At 42.5% G+C, this 19359-nt stretch overlaps 1 protein-coding gene across 10 annotated transcripts in view; it reads left to right on the forward strand.

The window, feature by feature from the left end:
• The window catches only part of WRN (WRN RecQ like helicase), a 63192-nt gene that overhangs the window by 24897 nt on the left and 18936 nt on the right, over positions 1 to 19359 (forward strand). For 2 of the 10 annotated variants that reach the window (XM_085546532.1, XM_085546531.1), the window contains exons 1-15: positions 30 to 260; positions 346 to 446; positions 2092 to 2207; positions 3162 to 3307; positions 5799 to 5947; positions 7753 to 7902; positions 8897 to 8969; positions 10167 to 10278; positions 10778 to 11195; positions 11849 to 11929; positions 12687 to 12831; positions 13577 to 13652; positions 17728 to 17795; positions 18193 to 18301; positions 19128 to 19196. In XM_085546532.1, the coding sequence (XP_085402658.1) occupies positions 239 to 260; positions 346 to 446; positions 2092 to 2207; positions 3162 to 3307; positions 5799 to 5947; positions 7753 to 7902; positions 8897 to 8969; positions 10167 to 10278; positions 10778 to 11195; positions 11849 to 11929; positions 12687 to 12831; positions 13577 to 13652; positions 17728 to 17795; positions 18193 to 18301; positions 19128 to 19196 (1835 nt within the window). In that variant the 5' untranslated portion in view covers positions 30 to 238. Of the gene's footprint in view, positions 1 to 29; positions 261 to 345; positions 447 to 2091; positions 2208 to 3161; positions 3308 to 4556; positions 4640 to 5798; positions 5948 to 7752; positions 7903 to 8896; positions 8970 to 10166; positions 10279 to 10777; positions 11196 to 11848; positions 11930 to 12686; positions 12832 to 13576; positions 13653 to 14632; positions 14772 to 17727; positions 17796 to 18192; positions 18302 to 19127; positions 19197 to 19359 lie in introns of those variants that run through there. The other 8 variants (XM_085546535.1, XM_085546537.1, XM_085546534.1 and 5 more) reach the window with 7 other exon arrangements.

Below are 19359 nucleotides of genomic sequence, written 5' to 3' on the forward strand. Positions count from 1 at the left end.
GGCGGGGGGTGTAGTGACGTGATTCGTGTGCGACAAGGGACCGGATGGGCGCCGAGATGGAGCGCGGGGAGGCACGGCGCTGAGCCGCCTTCGGGTGCGATCGGCTGAGGGTGTGCGAACACGGGGCGCGAGAGCGGGGGGCGGCGAGGAGCGGGCTGAGGGTCGTAGAGCCGTACAGCTCTCCCTTGGTTTGCCGTGGGCAGCGCTGCGAGTGCCCTTCCTTGTGTCCGGAGGGCTGATGTTGGAGGTGTCCCGCTCAGGTAATCTCGTTCTGCCCTCATCGTGCTGATAGCTGAGCTCTGTGCGGAATTTCGACTAATCTACTTCTTATTTTTTAATGGGAAGGTAACACGGATGTGGATAAGATGAGTAACGTGGATTTGCTGTCCAAGTATCCCCAGTGGATGCATGCACAAAACCGAAAGGGTGTTTTGAGTGATACGAAGGTATGCTATCTCAAATGGGGGGGAAATTTATTTGGCATTAAGCTGTGTAACAAAACAGTGTGGGGCCGCGTCCTTGTAGTGCCTCTCTTCCTGCTCAGAGGGAATAATATAAAGATTGTATCTAAATTCCTAGACTTCCAAGAATGCCAGCGTGTCCTTGGATGTGTTTATTTCTGCACTTATAAGCATCTTTAGGTATTAAATTTCCTGCTAGAAGGGACCCAGCTCTGCGACATCACAGACTGCTTTGATAATCAACTAATTCATGAGGGAAAAGCAGAAGACTCACTTCAGTAGTCTTTCTTCCATTAGGTGATAAGAAGGAACTGGTAGCATAGGCTTTATTTCATAGAATCATTGGGTGGTTTGGGTTGGAAGGGGTCTTTAAGATTACCTAGTTCCAACCCCTCCCATAGACCAGGTTGCTCAAAGCCATATCTAGTGTTGTCTTGAATGCCTCCATGGAGGGGGCATCCACAACCTTGCTGGGGAACCTCTTCCACGACCTCACCACCCTCACAGTGAATAATTTCTTCCTAATATCCAGTCTAAATCTACCCTCTTCCAGTTTAAAACCATTTCCCCTTGTCCTGTCACTACATGACCTTATAAAAAGTCCCTCCCCACTTTCCTTTAGGCCCTTTTCAGGTACTGGAAGGCCACTATAAGGTCCCCCCAGAGCCTTTCTCTTTCTGAGGCTGAAGAGCCCCAGCTATCTCAACCTGTCTTCACAGGGGAGGTGCTGCAGCCCTCTGATAATCTTTGTGGCCCTCCTCTGGACTCACTCCAACAGCTCAATGTCGTTGTGCTGGGGATCCCAGAAATGGATGCAGTTCTCCAGGTGGGGTCGCAGAAGAGCAGAGTAGAGGGACAGAATCATGTCCCTCGACCTGCTGGTCATGCTTCACTTGATGCAGCCCAGAATACTGTTGGCCTTCTGGGCTGGAGGTGCACGTTGCTGGCTCACGATGAGTCTTTCATCAACCAGCATTCCAGACCCTTCTCAGGGCTGCTCTCAAGCCATTCTCTGCCCAATCTGTATCTCTGCTTGGGATTTCCCCAGCCCAGGTGCAGGACCTCGCACCTTGACCATCTAGTAAGTTAAAGCCAGCAGTTTTTGGTTAAACTTAACTGAAATAAATGTTTTATTGTTTGAGCATAAAATTATCAGTATCTTCTCTGTAGTTTCAGGATTCTCCTCTTCCAGGCAATTAATTGTTTCTGAACCTGTGTTATAAAGCTGCTTTGCACATTGACCATTTCTGATTGACAGATGTTATCCTCCAAGTCCTACTCTGCAATGCTGTCATATTTGTTAGTGTCCTCTTTTTCACATTGAGGAGCTTTTGACACTGTCAGAAATAAATGTTTTCCCTAACCTTGTTGTTGGAAACTGTTGAATTTCTTTGGCTGGAAGAATGCAGAGAAATCAAGTGGAGGTGAGAATTCAGCCTGCAGGCTTTCCATCCCACTGCTTGAATTTTGGCGAACAGGTCAGGGGTCTGAACTCTGTGTCATCCACAGTAGTGCTGGGTTTGCTGGGGTACAGCACTGAGGTAGCACTCATGGCTGTGGTGCTGGTGTGTCTTGGAGTTGAGGCTATGTCTGACCAGTAATAGAGTCTATTTCAAATGTTGTCCTGCAGACATTATACGTTCAGAGGAGCGTTTTGGAAGATGGGCTGCCATTCCTAGAGTTCCATGGCTCCATAATTTACAGCTATGAAGCCAGTGACTGTTCCCTTCTCTCAGAAGACATCAGGTAATAGTTCTTTCTCAGTTCCTTTGGAGTACCCGTTACTTTCTTGAAAGGGATTGGCTATTCTCTCTCTACTTTTTCTTGCTGATTGTGCATTTGAGGTGCCCAGAGCTGAACAGCTTGACCAGGGGAAACATCTGGTTGCACAGTCTGTCTTGATCTACGTGACAAATGTGCCTTGTGTGTTGGCTCTAAGCACACACCGAACCTATTCCTAGTGATAGTGAATTATCCCTCTGAGGATGACCCTGGCTCATCAGCAACAAGTAGTGTTTTTAGAACACATCTTTCCAGATGCTGCTCAGTTGTAGCTTCCCCACTTGCGCTTCTTTTGGCAGATATCCTGGCTGCACCTGGCACTCCCTTTAAGAGGGTGCATACTGTGAAAAGCCCTGCTGCAGTTTCTCTGCTTTTCATAGTATTTATAGTTGGTTTCCTGAGCTTCTCTGACTTCGTTGGGAAGTAAGAGCTGCGATAAATCAGCTGTGTGTGTTAATTTATAATGGGAGTGCAGGTTTGAAGGTCATTCATTCATAATTCAAATAGATATTTTTCTCCAGTTCTCGCATAGCACAGCTTATCTTACCAGGGGAAGAAGTTGTGTACAGAACATTCTGTGTAGCATGATAAATAAAAAGCAAGCTTTCATGGAACAGAAAACTATTATGTCTCCTTTTGTATGTGGCTGTTTCCTGATGCTTGCTACGTTGCCATCTGTGTACTCTGAGATTTGCTAGAAATCTGGTTTGGGAGTTACAGTGTAGCTTTCTGTACCAGCAGGAATTTCACCTGCTTATGGTCTTAGTATTAAAATGATTTCTGTGTTTTACGCATGTGAAAGAAAAGATGTCCCAGCTGTGGTTCCCTTAATCATCTTTTTGTGATATGGTTCAAGCATGCTATTCTAAGAGCTGGTAGAAAAACAGGTAAATGTGAGGAATATTTGTTTCTTTTCAGGCATACATTATCAGATGGGGCTGCAGTTGGATTTGATATTGAATGGCCGCCATCGTACACTAAAGGAAAAATGGCAAAAATAGCTGTAATCCAAATATGTGTAACTGAGGAAAAATGTTATTTGTTCCACATCTCTGCAATGTCAGGTACTGTACTTCCTCTATTCCTATTACTTAGGGCTCTCTCTTTCTTGTCATTTACTGTGAGCCTTAGCATCGAGCGGTAGCATATTTCACATTATGTTTGATAGTAGTTTTAAAGAACTTTTAAATTAACTGTGTTTCAATGCCCTTAGTCCAAAACTCGAGCACTGTTGTAGCATACAGCATTTTAGGTTCTGAGAAGGGCAAAAGGATTTTACATAAGGCTTATTTTTCTCTCTGGGAAAGAACATTTTCACTTAGTTTTCACAGACTGAATTCCTATAATGAGCTTTCATCTCTTTGGTGCCAGTATAAACAGAGCACCTGAGTTTAGCAGGCTCTTTCTTCTTGTTTCTGCTTGAGTAATGAAACCCCTCCAAAATGATGGCCATCACGCTGCTACTACTTCTTTTTGTGCCATTATTTCCCAGAAAGAATACAGAATACCTGGTGTGAGGCAGCTGTGGGGAGAGGGGGACGTGTGCCCAACATTCTGAATCCGTTACGGCTGCGACTGAAAGCAACCAAATAGGGAAAATAGGAATGTGGGGAAGAAGGTTGCGATTTTGTAACCTTTGGTTTGAATGTTAGATTGGAACTGTGCCTGTGAGATGTCTCTGATTTCCCTGGGGCATGCATGCTGAGGTGTAATAGTGATAATTTAAATGTTGGTGTTCAGTCCTTTGTCATTTATAGCAAATGAGGTGGAAAATTTAATTGCCGGAGGCTGTTCATTCCAGGAGGCAGAAATGTACAAGCGCACAAAAGAGAGATTTGAGGGAAGGGGGCCAAAGGGGGAGAGATGTTTGGAGCTGAAATGCTTTTAATTCTAAAGTGAAGGTGTTTGTTTGCCTGATGAAGCTGGGCATGGTTGCATATGTGCTACTGTCAAGTGCGTAGCAGCAGAAGATGGTGTTTCTGCCTGAATAATCTTCTAAAGCTTTTCTTTATGCTAAAAAGAGATGCACTCTGAACTGGGTGTGATGGCAGCCTTTTGGCAGGCAACACCACCAAGTTTAGCTTGGTCAGAATGATTGATGTACAGAAATCTCATGTTAGACAAGGCTTATTGCTTTCCATTGGGAAAAATAAAAGTACTTTATACTGCAGGAGGGAGAACTGTGTATAAACACGGCTCATAAAGGACAACGTTTAACTATGTGTGTTTGTCAAGAAGATTCTTGATAACGCTCCGCTTCTGAGTAGTCTGGAACCCAGACTTTTTTTAGATCATACAGTACTTGTTTTCTAGAAATGAGATGGAAGAAATGGAGCAGAAGTTATTACCCTTGAAGATTTTCATGATGTTTTTAGACAGAAGAAATCCCTTGTTCAGTAAGTCAGCTGCAGATGTTGTAAGCCTGTATTCAGCTCGCCTGGATTTGCCTCCTCAGAGGAATCCCTGTGCTGCATTATGGTGGAGGTGCTGTGGATGCTGCAGTTCTTTCTAAGAAAGAGCGATTGTTCTGATGACTCATATCTGAGCTGCAACTTTGCACTCCGCAGCACCCTGCTCCTTTTTATGGCTGCACGTGTGTCTATAGTGTGTCACCAGAGTCCATACAAGTACAGAAGTAAATATGATTGGTGATGCAAAATAATGAGTAGTGCATATTTGTAGAGAGAAGAAATACACTCGAGTTATTCATGTTATCCAGCTTTGTGTTCGTGAAGGTGTGCATTTAAATAAGGTGCTCCTGCAGAACAAGATATGAAAGCTGTGTGCTTTTGCCTGATTCTGTAAACTTGAAAATACAATTTGATCCAGAATTGCTGTGTGATCAGTTTGGGCTGAATTGGAATATAATATGTGGCATCTGTGTGCATGCTTGCATGACTTTGATTTCTTTTACTCACAAGACTGACTTATCTAGGCTTATTTGTGGAGGATGCGGTTGGTTGATTTTGTTTTCCAAATGCTGTTTTTGGGCCAGCCCACAATTAGCACTGAAAATGCATATGCAGAATCAGCCTTCCTGGTCATTCCCGGTGTTTTTGGTTTAGTGCTTCCCATGAACATAGAGCAGCACTAACTGGGAAAGAGTACTCTGTGGAAAACAGTAAAACAAACAAATAAATGAATAATGCATTTAGTGTCATGGGCATCCAGTGCTGAGGATTAAAGTATTTTTTCTCCATGGAGGGGATGCTTTTTCATTGCCATACATTCTAATGATCAGCTGGATCAGATAAAATGAGGTCATTACATTTTTATTTATTTATTTATTTTTGACTTAATTTATTTTCAAATAGTGTATGAATTGGCACATTTGAGATACCTCACTGCTGCTGGCTTCAGATGATACATTACAGCAAATCGGTGTTTGTCGTCCCAGTGCACCAGCAGGAACATAAACATAGCAACTCCTTGAGCATTTCCTCCTTAAGAACGGGTTTTTGTGGGCGGCCTTTGTGCTCAATTTTGTCGTTTCCACTTGACTGTGTGACATCTTTCAGTATCTAGTTTCTCATGTTTGGGCTTAATCTATTTTAGGTTTTCCCAAGGGACTCAAAAAGCTGCTGGAAGATGAAACAATTAAAAAGGTTGGCGTAGGAATTGAGGGAGATCACTGGAAGCTGATGAGTGACTTTGAAGTCAAACTGAATCGCTTTGTGGAGCTGGCTGACGTTGCTAATGAGAAAGTAAAGCTTAAAACCTTTTTGTTGCGGGAGGGGATCTTATTAATGTGCTAAAGGAAAGGAGGCTTCCTTGTCTTCCCAGCATATTCTATAGAATAATGCAGAGAAATGGTACAGCCTTTTCAAAAAAAACCAAAAAGTGCTTCTGTTTCCAAGAACTCAAGGTCTGCAGAATTAAGTTCTTGTGTTTCAGTGAGCTGGTTCTTAATGAATACATCCCCCTTCTTAGATCTGTGCACGTTTTGCGTTTATAAGGTTCAGCTTTTTCTATCCAGCTGCAGATGCATTTCTTACATTTACTAATGATGGAGATAGCCAGATTGTGTCAGCCCGGGGTTCTGTCAGCCATGACATACATGTCCCAGCAGGGTCCAAACCCACAGAGTCTGACATGGCCAGCTCTTCTTCCAGAATCCAGTCCAGAGCTGGTTGGCGTCTGACCTGCAGCACCGCAGATATTTTCCTTTGTGTCTCTGAAGTTGGTGCTACCTGCTCACACTGGGCAGCTTCCCACATGATTAGGAGCAGTGTTATGTCAAGCACATCCCAAATTAGAGTGTAGTTGGCTGCTATTTTGATTCTGTCTGGCGTGGGTAAACCTGTGCCATCACGATGGAAGGGAGGGCTGTGATGCTTTGAAGCTTCATTTCCTTGTGGGCTGGAAACTATGCAGAGTAAATCATTTGCTCAAGCAATAAAAGGAGCAGTTTCTTTTTTAACTTGGAGTTTCCACGTTTCCCCCCCACGTTTTATTTTTTCTCCTGACATCCAACTCCAGGATATTTTATGAGGATAAGCAATTGTGATCTCTGATCACAGCTTTGAAGTCTTTTGCTAAGGAGATAACAGACCAAAAATGAACTTGACAGTGAAGGTTGAGAGAACAAAGAATAACACCTGATGTAATGGTACAATGGAAGAAGGAGAGGAAGGGACCTAAAATCAGCCATTGGTAGGCTTTTGATTCCCAGTTCAAGGGGAGGAAATGATAATGCCTCACTGCTGCTACCACTGCTGGACTTGACAGTCTGCATGTGCTCTTGGGTTAGAATAGAGGAAGGCTGTGCCTGTGAGCCGTGGGGCTGGAAGGAAAGCTTCCCAAACTCTGAGAGAGCTGGTCCAGACAATAGCACATAGCAGCTGTGATTGATGACTGTGATTATGAAAGCAATTGAAAACAGCAGCGTAGCAGGGTGATTTCTGGAGTCTTCCAAGAACTTCTTTGCAGTACACTGAATAATGGTTGGCGTAGTATAAAGCTGCTGTCTTTGATGTATGCTTGGTTTCTCAGACTTGCAACAGATGACAAAACAGTTACAGGCTGACTTTGATATTCCTGTTTTTCTATTAAGTAAAATCTTGTTGCTGTTATTTGCAAATACTGATGTAAAAATCCTGGAGGAGAGACGGGTTGTTTTTTAAGTTTCAGGCTTTTGTTTAATTGGCTTTGTAGCTACATTGTACAGATGTTTCTTTTTTCTGTGTGCTGTTGCACCACATCACAACACATGGACTCACCTGAACCTAGGGTAATCTTTCCAGCTTCCCATTCCACGCAGGGGTGCCCTATAGCAGTGTAGTTTCAGGAGTGGAAAGCAGAAGTTTCCAGTGGCCAAATTACCTTTCAATATGATGAGAACAGAGCAAGGCCTAAAGAACAATTGCTGTTTTGAAGACCTCATTTGTTCCGACTAATCCAGAGCACTCTGCTTCTACTGAAGTATTAGATATGCTTTGTTGTTTCTGTGACTATGTTTTGACAAATGCAGTTGCTTTCCCCTTTTAACAACTATTCTTCCTTTTCCTAGCTGAAGTGTAAGGAGATATGGAGTCTAAACGGCTTGGTAAAGCACCTCTTTGGGAAGCAGCTTCTGAAAGATAAGTCTATTCGCTGCAGCAACTGGGAGAAGTTTCCGCTTGATGAGGAGCAGAAGTTGTATGCAGCCACAGATGCTTATGTACGTGCAAAAGAAGTTTATATATCATCACCACTTCATGTAGCATGCTTTTTGCTGCTGTTTTTGATGACTTTCTGTTACAGACCATTGTGAGCACTGGAATGTTCCATGGTTCAAAGTAGATGCTAGATGTTTCAAGGTGGGAGTCCCACAGCGTAGCTCACTCTCTGATTCCTTGTCTGTTTTGATTTGCTTTTTTAACTGCACCATGTGCTGAGAACTGTCATAATGTATTGGTACCTTGTATTTGACTCAGCAATGAGACAGGTTACTGAAATAACTTGAAGAGCATATGTTGTATGTTTCATGTATAAGATTGAATGTAGAAAGAAAAGTGAAACCCAATTCCACAGAATCCTTGAGCCTTTTGTGAGGTCCTTGCTTCTCACTGTGGTATGACATGGCAAGATTTGCCTTTCTCTCGAAGCCCATTTGTGAAGCAAATCTTCTGGAAGCTCTGCTGTTACCTGGATGTGCTTAGTAATACTGGCATCAAAACATACGTCAGAGGAATCTCTGTCCATTTGGACTAACAACTATTTGCCACCTTGGGGAAGTACATTTTGATGTAGGGATCTTGTTAATTTTATCTGCATGTGTATGGAGTGAGCCTGAGGTCTTTCAGAGCGATTATCTCATACAACACAGTTGATGCATATTTGTGAAGTATGTGAATTGCTTTGTGCACTTTGAGTAATTTTTCTTGGGTTCCATTGTCTGCTGCTGTTTGCTACAGTTTGTTAGTGTTTGCAGATACGTTTTCTATTGGGGGCTTCTTAATTATCTTTCCTGAGCTGCTTATGGACCAAAATCCAGTTTTCTCAGCTACTTCTAAATATGATACATGAGATAAAATTAATGAGCTGCTTTGAAGAAATATAACCTCCTCCAGTGGGTAATTTAGTCAAATCTTGACTTTTTTTTCCTTTTTATTTAGTCTTTAAAGTGTGGATTCTCTGCAGAGCATTAATATTTTTTTCCCTTTTACTTGCAGGCTGGCTTCATCATTTATCAAAAACTGAAAAATATGGATAGTGCAGACAGGAAATTATTTGGGGAAAGAAGAGGTAAATTACATATTCAGGAATAAAGAGTATATTTGGTTTCCAAGTAGTTTTCTTCGTAGTATATGTCAGAATCTTCTGGCTTCTTGGGAGATTTGAAACAGCTTTCAGATAGATTAGCCTGTAAAGGCTCTTAGATGACCTGTGTTACTCTACAGTTGTTATTTCGCAGTGATATGAGAGTGTAGTCTTGGTACGTTGTTTGCCTCTGCAGTATGAAGAGTCTGTATGAATTCCTGCTGTGATTCCTGTTTGTATCTGGAAACACATCAGTGAGTTCATGCCAATTCTGCTGATCCAGTGAGGAAAATCCAGTTTAAGAAGAAAAAAAGACCACTAAATAAATATACATTATTAAGTAACGCTTGTCTTGTGGCATATAAATAGTGCCCAACTTTTTTTTGACACAGCTCAGCTCTATTTGACCATAGAAGTGATTGTAAAGTCTTGCTTTTCCTTCACTTACATAAGGAAAGCTGAAAAGCACATGTAGTTTGTGGATTAAAAAGAAAGGAAAAAGTTCATTTCATTTTTGTACTGGCTGAATTCTTTCAAACAGCACTCAAGATCAGGCTGCACACTTTTCTCCCAGCTGACTGTACTGTATGAAGAGTAGCAATGCAGGATGCTGGGATGGTACAGTGTAAATACCTGCATGTAAGAAATAGGGTTTCATCAAGAACTTCATCAACAAGTTGTTAAGAGCCTGACTGTTACCTTGTATGGGCAGTCAGGAAGATTGTTTGCTCATCCTGATCATTGAATTTCTGACTAGTTTGGAATGATGAGTTAGTTTCTTACAACTGCAAAATCCAGGAGACTTCAGGTGTAAGTGCAATTGAAGTCCTAGGAGCATGTATATCACACAGTGGTGTGTTTGCATGTAGGTATGCGAGTTGGTGAAGTAAAGCATACAAGCAGAATCAGAAAGGAGCTAGGCAAAGTTCAGACAGACTGATCACTGTGCAGGTTCACTGCTCAGCTGCTGCTTTCTCAGACTGGAAGGTATTCTGGGGATGAACCCCTTTATAAGGGTCTTGTTTTGTATCCTCTTTTCCTAGGTGTATATAGCAGTCTTCTGAAAAAGACCATCTTATTAGCTGTTGGTCTGGTGGAGTTACAGTGACTTGTATGAATTTGTTTGTGTGTAGATATTAACCTTGAATTACTGTGAAGTAACTCTAGTGGTGCTTCTTCTAGGTGAAGTGTTGTCAGATGACGTGAAGGAGCGCTTGACTTCGCTAGCTGAAGAGATGATGTACCTGGCTTCCAAGATCTCCGACTCTTCGGGACAACTCAGAAATTTGCAGAGGTTAGATTTTCATCAGCCTGGTTGTACTTTATCTTTTGAAACTGGTGCTGATTGCTGAGGACCAGAACTATGAAATGTTTTAATAGCCACCTCTGTTACCTGTGCATCGTTTTTCTAGAAAAGTTCACTTGATGGGAACCTTTTACCCTTATACATTAATATGGTGGAACATAGCTTTTCCCTGATCCTTTTTAAATGGAAACTTCAGACTTGTGTGTCTAATTAGAAATCTGGAGATTGGGCTAGAGCTATGGGGGCAGTACTACACACATATATGGAGGATCTTTGCAGCTTTCTTCAGCGGAAAGAAATTTAATCTTTCTTCTGATGGCAGAAGATTGCTGACTGCAGTTGCACAATAAGCTTTTGTATGTAAAATGTTAGACAAAATCTACCTGAAGAAGCAGACAACTTCAGAATCCTCATTTCTGTTTGTAGATGGGATGTATGTAACAACAGTCTTTAGCGTTTTGGTTCATCTTCTTGCTTTACCCTCCAGGGCTGCAGATATACTAGCTGACATATCAGAGAATGTAAAGGCCTTACAGAGTACACTCTTTGCTGGTTCAAGTTCTCCTTCTGCACCGGAGAGGAGCTGTGGTGAAACTTCAACAAAGCTTGAGGCAAAGTCGATGAACGTTGAAGCACAAAAAGCTGAAATGCCTGAATTTGCTAAAAAACTTGAAACTGACTTCAACATCTGCTCCGATGCTACGCTAGCTGGCTTCTGGGAGGGTGAAGTTGATGAAGGTGAAGCAGAGGGAGGTAACGCTGTTGTTGAAGATGCGGCTAGTGCAGCTGGCTCTAAGGACACAGCAGACAGAGATGACTTCATGTCATTAGACTTCAGTGAGCAAGAACTACAGATATTGGAATGTCAGGCTGCAGAAGAAGTTCTCAACAGAGCTGTGCCTGAGGTAATGAGAAAGTCCCTCGTTAGTCATGGATGCTCACCAGAAGAGCTGATCTTATCCTTACTTTCCCACAGAATTTTAAGAAGTCTTGGTGGGATGGGCTGGAGTAAGGGCTCAGAGCCTGGAAAATATTTGTGTGGGTGATCAAGCACTGAGTTGCTCTTCAGTTATGCAGTTGTGGGGACTACTGAATACAGAAGCTGATATATTCATTTAGTTCATTAATTGATATTCTGATTATCTTTCCTCTTGCAGTTTCTAATAAATTGTGGTATTAAGTTTCTGCAGTATGGGGACAAATTCTGCATTCAAACATCTCAACCTTGGTCATGAATAAAAAGCAGATCTTTAATGGATCTCTAAATGACAGTCCTTCTAGTGACTGCTTTATGTGATTTGATGCCTCATAAATGAGGCTGTAATTTCTTTATGTTCCAAGTCTTTCCCACATTTGGTAATACTGCTGTTTTGCCTCTTATTGTAAGGTCTTGCTGTGTTTTAACACTTTGATCATTTTAGCTTCAGAGCTGAATGTTGAGCTTAGTTTATTTATTTATTTATTTTTCTCTGAGAGGTAAATGCATACAGAGAAGTAGTTTGTAGCAAAAGGTAGGTAAAAATAGAAATATCTCTGTACACATCTGTTTTCTTCTTAGGAGGAATGCCCAACAGACAGTGAACAAAATACCTCCTGTATCATTGAAAGTGATGAAGAACTGGAAATGGAGATGCTTAAAGTGAGTGCCTTAGGGGTTTGGCTTATCTACTTTTTTTTTTCCCCAGTGAGGATGCTCTCAGGTCACAATGGAACATAGGATCATTGAGTGGGGGGAATTAAACAAATGGGTGTTGCTTACAAAAGGTGGATAGAAGAATTGCATTTACCATTGTAGGATCTCATAATTCTATGGTTTTGATATCCCACATTTTGTTACATCTTCACTGTAGCAGCTTAGGCTTCTGACCTACCTGTTTCCTGCACCTTTGTAGATGGCTGTGCGTCAGTTGGTTTGCTGTGTGTCATGCATTCAAATCACTGTAGATGCTGTTAATCTGAATTGTAGGTCAGATAGGTTGCTTCATTGCTGTATACTTTGCAGGTGCCTTGGGGAAAAAAGTGTTACACCATTAAGGCACTTACGATTATTTAGGTAACTTGTGTTTTCTTTACCCCACTTTTTGTTTTGATTCCATGGAGTTCATGCACTTCAAGCGATCAAATGGTGTCATTAGAACATTCACAGGTTTTTATATATTTCTGCATATATGAAGAATAAGTGTGTTGCTTACAACTAAATAAATAGCAGGATAGAATAATCCACAGAGAAAAAGGATAAATTTTCTTCCAGTGAAGGACCAGGCCTTTTAGATGGATGCGGTGCTTCATGTCCATCTGCCATGCTGTAGTCATGTGCCCTTATGTTGCAGCATGTTACCTCAGGTATGCATAGCGTCTATCTTTTCGTAGTCTGAATTAACTTCTTCTGAATTCAGTCTTTAGAAGATGTGGACAATTCTAAAGAAGTTTTAACTGAAAGGGAGGCCACCAAAGCCAGGAAAACTCCTGATGCAGAATTGAACGTTGAACCCAATGGGGATGAAGATGAAGTCATTGAAGAGGAGGAGGAGGAATGTTGGGGTATGTACTAAATTATAGTGCAGAATGGAGAGGGGAAAATAAAAAAAGGTATTCTCTATAGAATTGGTTGTATAAACATAGTGATATTTTGTGCTTAGTTTCTTAAAGCAGAGAGTAAAAGTTGATCTGGGCTTTGAAAAGAGTAACTGAAGATATGTCAGGATGAAAACTTAAAGGCGCCCTTGGTGAAACACAGCTAACGTTTGCCAGATCAGTAGAACATGTTTGCTCAGCAAAAACTAGGTGGAAATGTAATGCATTCCAGTGCTGAGTAATAACTGTAAATTTAAGTGGAATCTTGAGTGTGTTTCTTCATCGTCCACCACAAGATCAGGATTCTCCTCTATGACATTCTCAGACCATGTCTTTGTTAGCAAAGTGCAGTGTCAGGTGTTAAATAAAATGACTTCCATAAGGTCTTAAAAGGGATGAATGGTAGAACATCTCTATTGCTTCTTCTGAGCATGTTCCAGATAATGTAGTTATGCAGAATCTGTTGCTTTATTATCTTATTGGCAAAGCCATATTCTTTCTTCTTCATGAAGAGTCTCTGAGGTGTGTGTTTGTTCCTCCGTTAATCCTTTATTTTAGCCTGTACATTTGTTCAGAACTTGATATATCTCTTTCTACTGGGGCTGTCCAAAGCTTAAGCGTAAGCATCACTAACCACAAGCAGAGTGTAAAGACAAAGTTTCATCTATTTAAAATTTAGTTGCATACAAGGCTTTTTCTGTCTCCCCTAAAGATCCGTTGCTGTCAGTACCTAATGAAACCCATACCACATGCCTGAAGATGTATTTTGGGCATTCTTCTTTTAAACCGTAAGTACGTTTTCAATTCACTTTCTTTTTCAGCTTGTTTTTTTATTTCTTGTGTACTACTTTATGAACTATTAACAAACTTGGACCGCTGCAGAACACATAGCAAAGGCAGCCTTTGCTACAGTGAAATAGCAAATTAAAGCCCATTTACTACAATACTGTATTTTCATAGTAGAGGATAAATTTCTTGCTTTTTCTGATGGCAAGCCTTCTGTGAGCGAATGTTTCTGTGCCTGGTCTAGCTGAGATATTTTGAAGAGAAAACACTATAAACTTGCACAAATGTATTCTTTGTATGATGATAAACATCCTTAGTCTGGTTATCCTTTTGACTTGTGGCTGTAATTAAAGACAGGCTCCTGTTTGTCTCTAGAACATCTAATGAAGCATAATTTCAGTGTAATATGTGCTCATAGATCTCAGCATTGCTATTAAGAGCTCCTGATATCAGTGGGAATTGAGTGAAATGATCCTGAATGACTTGTGTTAGATCACACGTTGCACAGAACGTATTGAAAGAGCAACGCTTGGGGCTTGAAAGATGAAGAAGCACAAAGCAACAACAAAAAAAAGGCATAATTGCTTTGTAAACTGTTAGAAATGACAAAGGGGAGAATTTTTGTTTTAATTCACTGCACATTATGTATACCTGTGAGAGCATTAAAAAAAAAAAGGAAAGAACTTTTTTGGCAACTGTAGTAGGCTTTTTTGAGATCACAGGTTGTAACGAGATAGGACCTCCCCTGCTCTGTGATAGGATAGGTAGCGATGCTAGCATTACACAAGCTAAGTAGGCGTACACAAAGTAGTGGATATATAAGGAGGTGTAATACACAATAAAACTGCCATTTTGAATCACACTACCCTGAGTCTGGTTGTGTTGCATATGGCCCTGAGCTGGGTGTAGGCCAGTTTCACCAAGATGAGCTCATTATATTGATATTCAGTGCAACAAATGATAACCCCGACGTGATTTGAAGGTGGAATCGAGCTCTGATGGTGTGCCGACGATGGTGGCATCTGCGAAGAGGCAGCAGGTTGTCCACGGAAGAACGTGCAGCGGTAGTATCTGCGAGTGGGGGCAGGTCGCTGACGTTAGCGATGGAGCAAGTGATCAAGGTACTCTTTCATCTTTGCAAGGAATACTGCGGCAAGAATGCTCCTTCTAAGAAGAAGATTTCCTCGGTTTTCTCACTCTTAGAGAGAGAAGGGGAGCTGGTCTCCCCACAGCATGCTTTAGATTCAAAAAGGTGGGATTCGATTACATCTGCACTCGGTCAATATGCAATGAGCAGTCAAAAGGCCGCGGAGCTAAAAACTTGGGGGTTGATGCTTGGCGCGCTTAAAGCTGCCAAGGAAGAGTGGAAGTGTGCAGAACAGGTCCAAGTCTTGCTTGAATCAGCTCCTGACCCAAGGGGTGATTCAGGGGGGTCCACAGAGCGTGGGGTGAGTTCTCATTGCAGATGCTGAGATGCGGACAAAATGGCGCTGAGCGACTCGACCGCGCCCCGCGAGAAAGGAGAACAACAACAAGATGGCGGAAGGCAACCCCCTCTTGCACAATCATCATCTTACGAAGTCACCCAACCACAGGAGGGGGAGGAGAGAAAGATGCCTCCACCTGATCCTCACCAGCCGTCATATCCTTCTTTGTGTAACTTGATGCCGGAAGTGGGGGGTACTGATAAGCCTCAGCCCTGTACGGCCCCGTCTGCCCCCCAAGTGCCGAAGGGCATGTCACAGGGATATGGTCAGGACTCAGATTGGTCAAAAGCATTGCTGAGGGATGGGCCGATGTTGGATTGGTCGGCCAATAGGGAAGCACTGGATGATCAAGGTTTCCCAGTCGCTTCCGCAGTCCCCACAGTCGTAGGTGAAGAAGGCCCCCAATGGGTGCCTCTTGACCCAGAATGTGTTGTGCAATTTGTAGATGCTATCAAAAAGAAAGGGTTGCGTTCTCCACGGACATTGAATGCGCTGGAGATCCTGCTGACCCTAGGTCCTGTGATACCCTATGATATAGAGTATTTGATGCATATTGCTCTAGAACCTCTACAGTTTATAGTGTGGAAGGAGGAATGGGCTAGTCAGCTTAAGAAGATAATTGCTGTAGCAGGGAATAATCCACAACACCCTGTTCATGGTACCACCTTACAGCGATTAATGGGGACAGCCCCGGATATGCTGCTTACCCCCCAGAGACAGATTACACAGTTACGTCCCGTGGAGGGAATAGCGACAGCGAATGCAGCGGTTGTGGCGTTTATGAGATTTGCCATAAGAGAGGAACCATCTGCGCCTTGGGCTGACATAGTGCAAGGGCCGACTGAGTCCTTCCAGGAATTCGCTGACAGACTCATTAAAGCTGTGGAGGATTCTGACCTGCCTCGAGCAGCGCATAATCCAGTTATTCTGGATTGGTTAAAACAACGCTCGACGGAGGATGTCAAAGCCCTTTTGAGGATGGCACAGGAAAGTTTGGATACTCCGAGTGAGGTCATTCAGTATGTCCTTGATAAACAAAAAACTGCCCCATTAAGTTACGAGGAGATTGCCTCAGCGGTCTCCTTGGCAATGGGGGCAGTTGCTAACAGAATGGGAGCAGTGGTTGTGCAAACAACAGCAGGAGGGGCGCAGCGCCCTATAGGGATGGGCCCATGCTTTCGATGCGGGCAATATGGCCACATCAAAGCCCAGTGCCGTGTGGCTAGGAACCAGGCTGGACCAGTCTGCCAAATTTGTGGCCGACCAGGGCATACAGCTATACATTGCAGAGCCCTCAGGGGCCCGTTTAAGGGAAACAGGAAAGGGAAGGGTCTTCCGGTCCGAGGCCCCTCCCCACCCCTGAGAAATGGGCACTGGCAAACCACCAGACAACTGATGCCACCCCCCTTTTCAACGCCTGATCTTACAGTCTGCACCCACAGTATCGTTAGCTTTGGACTAGATGGGAAGTGAATCTGAATATAAGATTGTGCCCTATAGCCCAACAGGGTGAACATGAGAACTATTGCAATCTGATTATACACTGATTCGTGAATTATCACCTGTACCGATTAGAATGGACCTTACTTTGGTAAAGAAACTGTTGCAGCATGAGAATCTTCGCCAGCAATTGGAGCGCATTTGGGACAATGGACAGAATACCTTAGTCGCTGTTCATCATGATACCAAAGAGATACATCGTGCCCTTGAAAGGATGAAGAAGGATGGAGAACACCTTTGGTGGGAAGCACTCCTGGGATGGTCCCCAGCTGTGACAGGGATACTTAATGCTGCACTTCATCCAGTTTTGATCATACTAATCTTAATAGTGGTATGCTTAGTGTTAGTGTTATATGTGAGAGTCTGGCATATGCTCAAATGTGTATCTAAGCTTGAGAGCAAAGTACGTAATCTAGTGTATAAGGTAAGTTAGGCTTTTAGGAGAAATGCGGGAACTCGTGATGTAACGGGGCAAGGCTTCCTGAGCATGAGGAGAGGGAAATGTAGTAGGCGTTTTCGAGATCACAGGTTGTAACGAGATAGAACCTCCCCTGCTCTGTGATGGGATAGGTAGCGATGCTAGCATTACACAAGCTAAGTAGGCGTAGACAAAGTAGTGGATATATAAGGAAGTGTAATACACAATAAAACTGCCATTTTGAATCACACTACCCTGAGTCTGGTTGTGTTGCATATGGCCCTGAGCTGGGTGTAGGCCAGTTTCACCAAGATGAGCTCATTATATTGATATTCAGTGCAACAGGCAACACTGAAGTCCTGTTTGGAATCCTCTTACGAAAGATAACTGTAGTTTCATGAGCATTTTGTGGATCATGTACTGACGTATGGGAGACGTTATTTTGCAGTCTTCTTTGAATGACTACATCAAGTGTTTCTTACTTTAGTCCTGTTAGAGATCCCCGCTGTAACTCTGGTAGGACTAACTGTAGTAGCGTAAACACTAAACATGGTGTGAGTGGTTGCAGCATGCAAAGAGAAAACTGTCAGGCAGTCGAAAAGGTTTCTTCAGCACAATTTGTGCATTATACACGTGGTGGCAAAAATATATTCTTCTTCCTTTTATTCAAAGGGTTCAGTGGAAAGTGATACATTCTGTTTTAGAAGACAAAAGAGACAATCTTGTTGTCATGGCAACTGGTAAGTTATTTTTATGTCTTGAAAGGTAGCAAGAAATCTTTCTCTTTTGAGGGGTGGGGGGGATGTAGGACTTTGAAACTTGAAGACTATCCACGTGGTTCTTAGGAGCAGAGTGCTCAGGACTCACCTTTTCTGTTGGAGGCTGCGAATCTTGGCCAGCTATGTTTGCTGCTTGTATTTCTGTCCAGTTTTTTTTTCCTCTGACCTTGGAGGGAGTGATGTTGAGTGGGTGCCTACAGTATTTATCCTGCATTTTTGTCAGCTAATGGGGTGTGCATCAACTTCCTTCTTAGAGCTCAGTAAGGTGTTAGAGTTGTCTTATGCTTCTGTACTGACATAAAGTACAACTATATGTTATTTAACCTCTACGTGCATTTTTTTTTCACTTTTTTTTAAGGATATGGGAAAAGTTTGTGCTACCAGTTTCCTCCTGTTTACACTAGAGGTACAGGAATAGTCATCTGTCCTCTTATTTCCTTGATGGAGGACCAAGTTCTGCAGCTGACGTAAGTAACACAGTAGTAACAGGCTGATGTTGTGTTTTTGTGGAAATCCATGGATTCAACTTGTGGCATTTCATAGTGTTTAAGGCTGCAGCTTTGTACAGTGAGCTGTTTGTGTATCAGCTATGAAATATACATTTCTCCAGAAACATGTGCAAACTATAAATTGCCTAAGATCACTGAATTTTCCAGCTATGGAAGTTGTAGGCTGAATTTGCAAAGGATCTGTGCTGGCGGGTGGTTCCTGAAGGTGCATCCTTCTCAATTCTTTTTGTATTCAGAGGCTCTATTTATGGAGAACAAATGGCTGGACAAACTTGGGGTATTGTTTGAGCCTGTGAGAACTATGTCAGAACTTCATGGGGTTGCTTTTAAGTCTAATCTCTAATGGCTGAGCAGATGGAAAATGAAGGTCATTCAGATCAAGGTTATAGCACAGATGTTTAAGATGGATAGTGAAATAGGTCTCCTAATATCTAGCATCTTCACTTCTTAAAACTTCTGATATAGCACAGTAGTAGGGAATTTGACTTGGGTCAAAGGGAAACGTTCTTAACCTGATTCCTTGTTTCAGTAATGAAGTATGTGTCTGTGGGAGACAGCAAGAGGGGTGTGAATGAGCATGTGGCTGTCAGGGATAGTGACCAACATCTACTGTTTTTAATAAACCTTCTTCCATTGAGATCCTTGGAAGAAAGTAGTTTCAGACCCCACAGCTTGAATTTACTTTCCCAAATTCTGGCAGTAGGCTGGAAAAAAAACAAAAACCAAACTGAGGTGGAGTATTTATGAGTAAATCAGTACATAACTGTCCTTTTTTTTACTGCAGAATGTCAGGGATTTCATCTTGCTTGCTTGGTTCGGCTCAGTCAAAAGATGTCAAAGACAGCATTAAAGCGTAAGTCCTGTCTAAACATCTTGGGGCTGCAGTTCCTGATGTATTTGAGAGATGGAATGTGTCATCTGATCTGTCACAACAAAGTCTTGGTCCTGGCAGTCAGCAAGAGTTGCATTTACACACTACGAGCATTTGGGAGGCATGTAGCCACTTTCTTGTGCCG

Source organism: Coturnix japonica, chromosome 4 (assembly GCF_054131305.1).
Source record: "Coturnix japonica strain WE chromosome 4, WE-NBRP24, whole genome shotgun sequence".
Lineage (NCBI taxonomy): Eukaryota > Metazoa > Chordata > Aves > Galliformes > Phasianidae > Coturnix > Coturnix japonica.